The sequence below is a fragment of the Bombina bombina genome, chromosome 7, assembly GCF_027579735.1.
Source record: "Bombina bombina isolate aBomBom1 chromosome 7, aBomBom1.pri, whole genome shotgun sequence".
In the NCBI taxonomy this organism is placed as follows: Eukaryota; Metazoa; Chordata; class Amphibia; order Anura; family Bombinatoridae; genus Bombina; species Bombina bombina.
The window spans coordinates 371,093,395-371,106,475 of NC_069505.1; the positions used below are offsets into that span (position 1 = coordinate 371,093,395).

The 13,081-nt window shown below is 37.6% G+C and overlaps 1 protein-coding gene across 1 annotated transcript in view; it reads left to right on the forward strand.

The window, feature by feature from the left end:
* Nucleotides 1–13,081, forward strand: part of LOC128666463 (uncharacterized) — a 263,279-nt gene that overhangs the window by 82,729 nt on the left and 167,469 nt on the right. The window contains exons 8-9 of the mRNA XM_053721074.1: nt 6,134–6,166; nt 10,677–10,703. Coding sequence (XP_053577049.1) covers nt 6,134–6,166; nt 10,677–10,703 — 60 coding nt within the window. The remainder of the gene's footprint in view (nt 1–6,133; nt 6,167–10,676; nt 10,704–13,081) is intronic.

The window sequence follows — 13,081 nt, forward strand, 5'->3', positions numbered from 1 at the left end:
AAGGCCTCGGTGTATAAATAGGGGAAAGTACACATGTTACAAACTAGTGTGCAACACTATTGAGATGCCTGGCTTCATCACCACTTGTCTCCTATCCTCTCTGGTATTATATATCACATAGCTTACCTTTACGTGACACCTGTCTACACGCTTCAACATAACAGAAGATCACTGATACGTTTTCAGAAAACAATGTACATATAGTAAACAGTGAGTAATAATATAGTAAAATAAAAAGCCACAGCAACCTCTGTGGCAGGAGTAAAGCACTGCACAATATTATTAAACTAAATACAGGCTTATTAGTGCATGCTGTTAGCTATGTGAGTTGTCCTTATCACTTATTAAGTAACTATCCCACAGACGACTTATGTACAAATATATATGCTTACCGTTCATTTCAGAATGAAAGTTATAACTTAAACAATGCAAAAATATCATGCTCTAATTAATTAGACTATATCATTTTTACATTTCCAATCCTATATCAGTGTTTCTCAACCGCGGTCCTCATGTACCTGCAGCAGGCCAGGTTTTAATTATAGCTGAATTAGCGCTCAGGTGAAATAATCAGTTGATGGGTGAGAGCAGGTTAGTAGCCATGGTTACTGATCAGATGATTATTTCACAGGTGCTCTAGTTCAGCTATAATGAAAATCTGGCCTGTTAGGGTACTTAAGGACTGCGGTTGATAAATACTGTCTTAGATAACTATGAGGTCGATCACAAGCTATCATTATTATCATTTGCTACCGAAATGTTTGTTTGCTTTCAACCCAAATTGCTCATTGAGTTTTTTGACTGATCTCACAGCAAAATGGATTTGTGCATTAAAAGTATACAGCCGCGAATATCTTTTTAACAGTAAAGGTTTCGGGAAAAAAAATACCTTGGATTAGGATAGAAACTGGGAGGTCACCTGAAACTGACACTAGCTGTTTCACACCTTTTAAGGTTACAGTAGGGATTTTGATTTAACCCCTTTAATCACTGGGGATGTGAAATATTACTTTACATGCGTGAAATTAACCAATTGCAATCCAAATTGATTGTCACCACTGCTTAACCAACCGAATGCCATTTGTATCTTGGCATGATGGGTATACTAAGTATTATTGTTCAGTGCCTATTTGATATCACAATCTTAATCGGTTTAATGTCCCTTTAATCGTCCACATTTCATACAGAGTGATGATAGGATAGTTTATTACATAAACTATTTAAAAAAAGTAAAATCATAATATGGATATTTCTGTTTTTACACAATTGCTGTCATAGCATTTGGTAATAAGTTGGCAATAAAAAACAAGTGTAATTTGCAATCCATTCACAACTGGACGTAATTCAATTTGGTCATATAGGAAATTGTTTAAACATTTGTTTTTAACTTGTAATTTTTAATATTGTGAGTGTTTAGATGCACATTATTATTTTCTTATCTCCATAGCATATATTTTGGACAATCTAACTTATTTTTATCTACCATCTGCCGCTGTTAAAAAAAGAACTTAAAGGGATATGAAACCCAAAAATGTTCTTTCGTGATTCAGATAGAGCATACAATTTTAAAAAGTTCCCAGTTTACTGCTATTACTAAATTTACTTTGTTTTCATGGTATTCTTTATTGAAGAGATACCCAAGTAGATGTCTGTAGCACTACATGGCAGGAAATAGTGCTAGCAAAACAAGGAAAAGTTTACAGCACTCTCAGACCGGACCGGGTACACATCCCATGACTCCCAAACAGGCTCAGCTTTGGTTGCTATCGCATTCACTTAAAGCTACACTATTTACAGAGTCACAGGCAGTTAACCCCGGGCCTGCCAAGGTGCAGGTCCATAGGGAAAATTACAAAACAGACAACACAGCACACAGAAAAAGTCCAGCACTCACTCACAAGCTCTCAGCTAAGATTAAAAGCAAAACTGGAAGAGTTAGTTACCGCATTTGGCCAAATGGGGCAAGCCTAGGTACCACGTCAAGGTATCTTCCAAAAACCTGGGTCCAAAAAACACCAACAAAAATGCAGCCATGCACACAAATGCAAGCTCTTAATCAAACAAACTGGGAACAAGCCAGGGTTCAGGGACTTATGTAATCACCCTATTACATAAGTCTCTGAACCCTGACTTGTTCCCAGTTTGTTTGTTCCCAGGATCACCCCGAGACCGCCACCCCTAGGATTCTGTGGGACTATGGCTGCTATGGAGGCGCCGGTCTGTCTGGAGGGGCGGGTATGATGGGAAAATTGTGGGATTGTCTAGTGTCTTATCAAGATGAGCTTTGTGTATAAAAGGAGTGTGTGTTTTACAATAAAGTCTGTTCCTGTTTCACCTGAATGCTAGTATGTCTAGCTATTTGGGTGGGCTCCAGCTAAAATCACTTTCCTGGGCTACATAGCAGCCTGTTCCAGGGAGAGAAGGGACCCTCAGTCAGAGCTATCTAGTCTGGGTATCCAGAGTTTGCCACAGGGTGGGAACCTGAATACTGGTGCTGTCGGTCATCAGGGGTGGTCACTTGCCAGCTACATAACTGCAGTCAGCAGGGAGGAAGCAGGACCCGTTTGGCGGAGCTACCCAGTCAAGGTAGCCGGGGTATCCGTCACACCCCACATCGCAAAATACTAAAGTAATTAACCCCTAATCCACAAATAGCATAATTAAAATATTAACCCCTAAACCGCCACCCCCCACATCGCAAAAAACCTAATTAACCTATTAACCCCTAAACTGACAAACCCCCACATCGCAATAAACTTAATTAACCTATTAACCCCTAAACTGCCAAAAACCCACATCGCAATAAACCTAATTAATCTATTAACTCCTACACCACCAAGCCCCCACAACACAAATAAATAATTTAATTACTAAGCCCCCTAACCTAACACCCTCTAAATTAACCCCAATACTAACTTACACTTTACTAAAACCTAAAATTAAATTACAAAAAAACCCTCTAAAATTACAGAAAAAAATAAACAAAATTATCAAAAATAAAAAAAGTTAAGCCTAATCCCTATGAAAATAAAATAGCCCCCCCAATCTAAACTAAACTATCAATAGCCCTTAAAAGGGTCTTTTGTAGGGAATTGTCCTAAGTTAAACAGGCCTTTAACGTTTAAAAAAAAAGTCCCCCCTAACAGTAAAAAATCCCCACCCACTATACCCCCCCAAATGCCCATACAAATAAAGGGGCATTTGTATGGGAATTGCCCTTAAAGGGTCATTCAACTCTTTTACAGCCCATTAAATCCCTAATCTTAAAAATAAAAAAAATAAAACATTTAAAAAAAATACTAAAACTAAGCTCCAAATAGGTACTCACCGTTCCTTAAATCCGGCGGAGCAGGTCTTCTTCCAGGCAACTCCATCATCTTCTAACTTCATCAGGAGCGAAGGCGGAGCGGAGGTGTGGAGCTGGCTTGCCTGATGCATGGATCCTCAGCGGCGGTCCTCAGCGGTGGTCCATGAGTGCCAACATGTACTGTGACATACTGAAGCAGAGCATGATCCCTTCCCTTCGAAGACTGGGCCGCAGGGCAGTATTCCAACATGATAACAACCCAAAACACACCTCCAAGACAACCACTGCCTTGCTAAAGAAGCTGAGGGTAAAGGTGATGGACTGGCCAAGCATGTCTCCAGACCTAAAACCTATTGAGCATCTGTGGGGCATCCTCAAATGGAAGGAGGGGGAGCACAAGGTCTCTAACATCCACCAGCTCCTTGATGTCGTCATGGAGGAGTGGAAGAGGATGCCAGTGACAACCTGTGAAGCTCTGATGAACTCCATGCCCAAGAGGGTTAAAGGGACACTATACCCAAACATTTTCTTTCATGATTAACGTAGAGAATACAATTTTAAACATCATTCCAATGTACTTCTATTACCTAATTTGCTTCATTCTTTAGATATACTTTAATGAAGAAATATCAATGCACACAGTGAACCAATCACAGGAGGCATCTATGTGCAGCTACCAATCAGCAGCTACTAAGCATATCTAGATATGCTTTTCAGCAAAGAATATCAAGAGAATGAAGCACATTAGATAATAGAAGTAAATTAGAAAGTTGTTTATAATTGTATGCTCTTTCTAAATCATGAAAGAAAAAATTTGGGTTTCATGTCCCTTTAAGGCAGTGCTGGAAAATAATGGTGGCGCCACAAAATATTGACACTTTGGGACCAATTTGGACATTTCCACTTATGGGTAGGCTGACCATATTGCCGCTTTAAGAAGGGACACATATGAAAAATACATATGTGAGGGTTCTTATACAAAACCATTTCTTTAAACAGCCCTGAAAACAGCCCTGACATATGTATTTTTCATATGTGTCCCTTTTTAAAGCAGCAATATGGTCAGCCTACTTAGGGGTGTACTCACTTTTGTTGCCAATTGTTTAGACATTAATATCTGTGTGTTGAGTTATTTTGAGGGGACAGCAAATTTACACTGTTATACAGGCTGTACACTCACTACTTTACATTGTAACAAAGTGTCATTTCTTCAGTGTTGTCACATGAAAAGATATAGTAAAATATTTACAAAAATTTGAAGGGTGTACTTACTTTTGTGAGATACTGTAAATAAAATGAGATGATTGTAGGAAATTTTGAGACAGTATGCAACATAGATAAATAAACAAAGGGCCAGATTACAAGTGGAGGGCTAAATATCGGTTGCGTGCAGGTGATATTAGCTCTTCACTTTGTAATACCAGTGCACGATAATGTGTACTGGTATTACAAGTAAATCGCAATGCAAACGCAAGCTTGCTCCCATAAGCTCCTATGAGAGCCTCACACAGGGAAGGGGGTAAGTAGTGCAGCATTTTTAAATGTATATGACTATATACATATATATTTGTGTTAATATGTTTATATGCACATATTAACATGAATATATATATATATGTATATAAGCATATACACATATATTTACATGGCGGTTTATGGGAACGCACAGTTCTCATAGACCGCAAGGTAAAGGCTCTGACACCCACTCCCGCCAACTTTAAAGGCCAAAAAATGTTTTTTGTTTTTTTTTTAAATAAAAAACTATAATTCCCTCTATTTTGAGGGCATTTGGGCACTTTTAGAAAATCCACTTGTAATAGCTGGTTAATTATCACGCTCCCTCAAACAGGAAAATTTAGTGCTCCACTTGTAATCTAGCCCAAAATGATAAATAAAAAAAAAAAAAACGTGCTCCTAAGCTTACACTTCTGCTTTTCACAAAAGATACCAAGAGAATGAAGAAAATTTGATAATAGAAGAAGTACATTTGTTTAAAAGTTGTTTAAAATTGCATGTTCTATCTGAATCATCAAATAAAAAAATTGGGTTTCATGTCCCTTTAAACATACAGTATTTAACTATTTTTACCTGGAAACTATTAAAGGGACAGTCTAGTTCAAAATAAACTGTCATGGTTCAGATAGGGCGTGTAATGTTAAACAACATTCCAATTTACTTTTATCACCAATTTTGCTTTGTTCTCTTGGTATTCTTAGTTGAAAGCTAAACCTAGGAGGTTCATATGCTAATTTCTTAGACCTTGAAGGCCATCTTTTAACTGAATGCATTTGACAGTTTTTCACCACTAGAGGGTATTTGTTCATGTGTATCATATAGATAAACATTGTGCTCATGCACATGGAGTTATCTAGGAGCCAACACTGATTGGATAAAATGCAAGTCTGTCAAAAGAACTGAAAAAAAGGGGGCAGTCTGCAGAGGCTTAGATACAAGGTAATCACAGAGGTAAAATGTGAATTAATATAAACGTGTTAAAACTAAACTAAAACTAGGGGATAGGTAATAAAGGTATTATCTATCTTTTAAAACAATAAAAAATCTGGTGTAGATTGTCCCTTTAAGTAAAACTATTTTAGTTGTAACTAATAGAGTAGTGTAAATTTAGTACTTCCCTTTAATGTTTACTGGTTAATCAGTACAAATTCTTTAGCTCTTTTGGCAGAGAGAAATACACCCCTTCAAGCCTGGCAACAAATGCACAGGGACATACATCTTTAAAAAAAAACAAAAAAATCCCCTAAGCAACAGAGAAAGCATTATTAGTACTCTTGCCTATAATGTAAATTATTTTTTATCTCTTAACAGAACAACAGATAAGTACATCAGAACCAGACAAAGGTAAGTTACATATTCCACAAACAATACAGACTGATCAAAAATTATACCGGTATTTAAGAGAACATTGTATTATAATACATTTCCTCTTTTATACGTTTCAGAAAGTCAATTTTGTTGGCAGGTGTGTATAAGATTGTTGCCATTTATTTTGACATTTGCCATAACTGCTTTTGTCTGACAAAACCGTCACCTATATAAAGAATAAATAGCAGCAGAAAACAGCCTCTCATGGTTGTAGGAGAGAGCTCAGAACTCATATCAATTATTTACATGAGTGCATTGTCACTCTAATCTAGAATGTGAATGTCTAATGCACCCATAGTACATGGTCTTTCCAAATTTACAACAAATGAAAGCAATTAAAAGGTGAAACCAACATATTTATTAACATATATGGGACCCAGTTATCAAGCTGTGAATCCGGCTTTGTTGCTGAGAGGCTCCATTTATGAAGCTATGAATCTAGCTTTGGAGCTAAAAAAAAGTGCCCCAAAGAAAAACCAAATCATAACCACTGTATGTATGTATATATATATATAACGGTACATATGGGGCGTGATCCGATAAACGGCGTAGTTTGCGGCGCAAGCGAGGGAACCCGCATCGCCCGCAGTTTCAGCTCGCAACTCGAGCTATCCCATATACTGCGCCATCAGATGCTAACGTGCCGTAAGTCGGACAAACCAGCGATGTCCAGAAATCTGCGCAAGTACAAATTTCTGGCGTCGCCAGTGACTTACGGCACGTTAGAAACTGCCGGCGCCTACAAAACCTGACTAAAGTCTAAATCACCCGCACTGTCTAACACGCCTCCCTAACATAGCCAGACACGTCTAACCCTCTATCCGCTATCCCCCCTCACTATCCTAACAATAAAATATGTATTAACCCCTAAACCGCCGCTCCCAAACCCCGCCGCAATCTAATAAAGTTATTAACCCCTAAACCGCCGCCAGCTATATTAAATCTATAACCCCCTAAAGTGAGCCCCTAACACCGCCGCCATCTACCTTACCTACCCCCTAAAGTGAGCCCCTACCCCGCCGCTATCTATTTTAAAATTATTAACCCCTAATCTAATCCCCCTACACCGCCGCCAGCTATATTAACTATATTAACCCTAATTATATTAGGGTTAATATAGTTAATATAATTATTATATTATATATATTAACTATATTAACCCTAATTATATTAGGGTTAATATAGTTAATATCGTTATAAGTATAACAACCCTATCTAACTCTAACATCCCTAACTAAACTCTTATTAAAATAAATCTAATATTAATATTATTAATTAAAATATTCCTATTTAAATCTAATTACTTACCTATAAAATAAACCCTAAGATAGCTACAATATAATTAATAATTACATTATAGCTATGTTAGGGTTTATATTTATTTTACAGGTAAATTGTTAATTATTTTAACTAGGTATAATAGCTATTAAATAGTTATTAACTATTTAATAGCTACCTAGTTAAAATAATTACCCAATTACCTGTAAAATAAATCCTAACCTAAGTTACAAATACACCTACACTATCAATAAATTAAAGAAACTACAAATATCTATCTAAAAATACAATTAAATAAACTAAACTACAAAAACAACACTAAATTACAAAAAATAAAAAAAAGATTACAAGATTTTTAAGCTAATTACACCTATTCTAAGCCCCCTAATAAAATAATAAAGCCCCCCAAAATAAAAAAATTCCCTACCCTATTCTAAATTAAAAAAAGTTCAAAGCTCTTTTACCTTACCAGCCCTTAAAAGGGGCTTTTGTGGGGGCATGCCCCAAAGAAAACTGCTCTTTTGCCTGAAAAAAAAAACACAATACCACCTCCCAACATTATAACCCACCACCCACATACCCCGAATCTAACCCAAACCCCCCTTAAATAAACCTAACACTACCCCCCTGAAGATCTCCCTACCTTATCTTCGCCACGCCGAACTCCTCATCCGATCCGGGCGATGTCTTCCAGCAAGCGGCAGTGAAGCCTTCTTCCATCCGGGCTATGTCTTCAAGCAAGTGGCAGAGAGTCTTCTTCCATCGGCGATGTCTTCAAGCAAATCGGCATCTTCAATCTTCTTTCTTCGCTCCTCCGCTGCGGAGCATCCATCCGGCACGACGACTTCCCGACGAATGAGGTTCCTTTAAATGACGTCATCCAAGATGGCATCCGTCGAATTCCGATTGGCTGATAGGATTCTATCAGCCAATCGGAATTAAGCTAGAAAAATCTGATTGGCTGATTGAATCAGCCAATCAGATTCAAGTTCAATCCGATTGGCTGATTGGTTCAGCCCATCGGATTGAACTTGAATCTGATTGGCTGATTCAATCAGCCATTCAGATTTTTCTAGCTTAATTCCGATTGGCTGATAGAATCCTATCAGCCAATCGGAATTCGACGGACGCCATCTTGGATGACGTCATTTAAAGGAACCTCATTCGTCAGGAAGTCGTCGTGCCGGATGGATGCTCCGCGGCGGAGGAGCGAAGAAAGAAGATTGAAGATGCTGATTTGCTTGAAGACATCACAGATGAAAGTAGACTCTCTGCCGCTTGCTTGAAGACATCGCCCGGATGGAAGAAGACTTCACTGCCGCTTGCTGGAAGACATCGCCCGGATCGAATGAGGAGTTCGGCCCGGCGTGGTGAAGATAAGGTAGGGAGATCTTCAGGGGGGTAGTGTTAGGTTTATTTAAGGGGGGTTTGGGTTAGATTAGGGGTATGTGGGTGGTGGGTTGTAATGTTGGGGGGTGGTATTGTGTTTTTTTTTTTTCAGGCAAAAGAGCAGTTTTCTTTGGGGCATGACCCCACAAAAGGCCCTTTTAAGGGCTGGTAAGGTAAAAGAGCTTTGAACTTTTTTTAATTTAGAATAGGGTAGAGAATGTTTTTATTTTGGGGGGCTTTATTATTTTATTAGGGGGCTTAGAATAGGTGTAATTAGCTTAAAAATCTTGTAATCTTTTTTTTATTTTTTGTAATTTAGTGTTTTGTTTTTTTTGTAGTTTAGTTTATTTAATTGTATTTTTAGATAGATATTTGTAGTTTCTTTAATTTATTGATAGTGTAGGTGTATTTGTAACTTAGGTTAGGATTTATTTTACAGGTAATTGGGTAATTATTTTAACTAGGTAGCTATTAAATAGTTAATAACTATTTAATAGCTATTATACCTAGTTAAAATAATTAACAATTTACCTGTAAAATAAATATAAACCCTAACATAGCTATAATGTAATTATTAATTATATTGTAGCTATCTTAGGGTTTATTTTATAGGTAAGTATTTAGATTTAAATAGGAATATTTTAATTAATAATATTAATATTAGATTTATTTAATAAGAATTTAGTTAGGGGTGTTAGGGTTAGATAGAGTTAATATAGTTTATATAAATACTATAGTAACTATAATAACTATATTAACCCTAATATAATTAGGGTTAATATAGTTAATATATATAATGTAATAACTATATTAACTATAATATACTTAGGGTTAATATAGATAATATAGCTGGCGGCGGGGTAGGTAGATTAAATTAGGGGTTAATAATTTTAATATAGATGGCGGCGGTGTAAGGGGTTCACATTAGGGGATAGATCAGTTAGATGGTGGCGGTTTTAGGGGTTCACATTAGGGGATAGATCAGTTAGATGGTGGCAGTTTTAGGGGCTCACAGTAGCGGGTTAGTTTATGTAGATGGCGGCGGTTTAGGGGTTAAATACTTTATTAGGGTTTGCGGCGGGGGATCGCGGTTGACAGGGAGATAGACATTGCGCATGCGTTAGGTGTTAGGTTTTATTTAGCAGATAGCGGTTGACAGGGAGATAGACATTGCGCATGCGTTAGGTGTTAGGTTTATTTTGCAGCCAGTTTAGCGAGTTACGGGGCTCCAATAGTCAGCGTAAGGCTTCTTACGGCTGCTTTTTGTGGAGAGGTGAAAATGGAGTAAGATTTCTCCATTTTCGCCACGTAAGTCCTTACGCTGTATATTGGATACCAAACTGCACGGGTTTGGTATACCTGCCTATGGCCCAAAAAACTACGGGCGACGGCAGAAATATACGCGCGTAACTTCTAGGTTACGCCGTATATAGGATAACAAACCCGCGCAAATATTGGCGTCGCCAGCTTTTGCGGTCGACGATTTTTATCGGATCGACCCCATGATATATAATGTAAAACAGCTGCTAAAATATGGAAGAAAAAAACACACACTATCAGTAATGGTTACCAGAGTACTTTATACTGAATGTAAAGTTTAATGAATAAGTGCCCAGTATCTAAAAATACTCTTAACAGGGCCACTTTCATTCATTAAACCCAGTGGATAAAATTAAAATGACCTTGATTCCATTAGCAGATACAGGGTCCAACAAATACACAAGCAACATTTTGGGCTTAGTGCTATCCCTTATTCATGCTTAATTTTTTTTGTTTAAGCATGCATTTTTACCATTTACTGTTCTATTCTTTTTTATAGAATTCCTAGACAACTTCAGTATCTTTGGTAAGTTATATTATTTCCTCTATCAGTAATGTCATTTTGTTAATGTGTATTTTAATTTATAATCATGTCAATGTAACAAGCAGTGCATAATAACGTTTTAATTAATATTTTTTAAATTATCATACATTACTATTTCTTCTCTGCCTGTGTCTTTGGTTTGTTTTTGTTTTTTTTTACCAAAAAATGCAAATAATAGTCTATATTTGTTTAAAATAAAACATTTTTACCTGTCTGATTACAGTACTGTACTATCTTTCTGAGGGTACTATGTATATAAAAGTATTAAAAATAATTTAAAACTACCTTTAGGTTACATGTATAAGCTATATTATGAAATGTAAATATTGCCTAAGATATTGTTGTTTCCACTTGGTCCAATCACCTCTCCAAACTGTCCAATTTTACAGATGCAAATATTCAAAAATCAAAACAATTCCGAAATCTAAACCTTTTCCGGTCCCCAGCAGTTTGGATAAATAGTTTTCTACCTATATATAATTCAAAGCAAAAATGGGAGTGTTAGTTGCATTTGGCATTTTGGGTTTAAGCCCAGTATGTTATCAAGGCATTCCCCCCACCTGTATCCCTAACCAGCAGCCACACAATTAATGTTTTCAAATCAAAAGACTGAGAACAACCAGGGTGACAAAGACCTTTGTAATTTCTCTAAGCATAAACAAAACACAAAAATGGTCTGAACTTTAGGAATGGCCTGGGTACACATTCCAAGTCCTTGTAAAACCCACAGCCCTGAATATTTACAGACAGCTGTACAGTTTCCAGAAAATCAGGCAGTTAATCCTGACCAGTCTGGGTGACAGGCTGCAACAACCTGTGCAAAACAACCAAGCCCTGACTGACAGGCGTGCTTTGCTTATAAAGGGGTTACTGAATCACATGACCTGGCTTCGCCTGTTACTAGGAGTTACATGAAGTCAATATAAGTGGAGGTAGGACTTGGCGCCATCTTGGTTACTTCACTCTCCTTGCCGCACCCTACAGCCATGCTCCAGAGCTCCGCCACGGCGACCAGCTCTCCAGCATGGTGGCAGCCATCTTCAATAGATGGAAGGACCACTGCAGCGACCTCAACTGTGGGCTGAGTTACAGAGGCTAATGACCGAGGAGCAGGTATTGTGATCGCCACAGAATAACTTTGTGAACACCGCCGAACAGATGAGTACCAGAGTATGTTACAGAGCCCCCTCCGCAGACGCAATCTCAGGGCACAAACTGGCATAGATCTACTAGGATGTTTTCGATAAAATGCCTTTCTTTTAGCTGCTGCATGAACATTCTTGGCTGGCTTCCAAGATCATTCTTCTGGACCATAACCTTTACAATGAATGTAGTAGTCTAGACGTCTTCTGGAATCTAAGATTTCTTGGACCTCATATTCTTCGGGAGCTGTTGACCATAATTGGAGCAGGTAAAGCATAATTACGCAAAGTAAACCTATTAGGTTTCCATGGCCTAAGAGAGAGTAGAAAGGGTGTAATTTATACGTTGGAGGAAGATCCAAATAAACAGCTACTGAATTGATCATCTTGGTTATCTTGAATGGTCGTATGTAACGTGGTCCTAATTTTTTTGGATGGGCAGACAAACATAAATTGTCAGTTGACAGCCAGTGTCAGCCATAAAGGACCAGCCCAGGATTCAACCCAACTGCTAGCGTGAAAAGTAAAAACACACGCTAGCACACTGAGAAATATCCAGGATGTGACCCACTCAGGATTGAGGAAAGCAAATGTCCTTTTAAGAAGATAAATAAAACTGAGTGAAATTCCTTTTAGCAAGTGAATAATACATGTCCTTTTAAGCAGGATAGCAAACAAACAGATAATCCTTTTAGCAGGTCTGGATAAAACAAATGTCCCTTTAAGCAGGCTAGCAAATAAACAGAGATTCCTTTTAGCAGGTCTGGATAAAGCAAATGTCCCTTTAAGCAGGTTAGCAAACAAACAGAGATTCCTTTTAGCTGATTTGAATAAAGCAAATGTCCCTTTAAGCAGGTTAGCAAACAAACAGAGATTCCTTTTAGCAGGCTTGGATAAAGCAAATGCCCCTTTAAGCAGGTTAGCAAACAAACAGAGATTCCTTTTAGCAGGTTTGGATAAAGCAAATGTCCCTTTAAGCAGGTTAGCAAACAAACAGAGATTCCTTTTAGCAGGTTTGAATAAAGCAAATGTCCCTTTAAGCAGGTTAGCAAACAAACAGAGATTCCTTTTAGCAGGTTTGAATAAAGCAAATGTCCCTTTAAGCAGGTTAGCAAACAAACAATGAAGAATTCTTTTTGCAGGTTTGTTAAAGCAAATATCCCCTTAAGCAGGTTTAGCAAACAAAAAATGAAGTATTCTTAGTAGCAGGATTGTTAA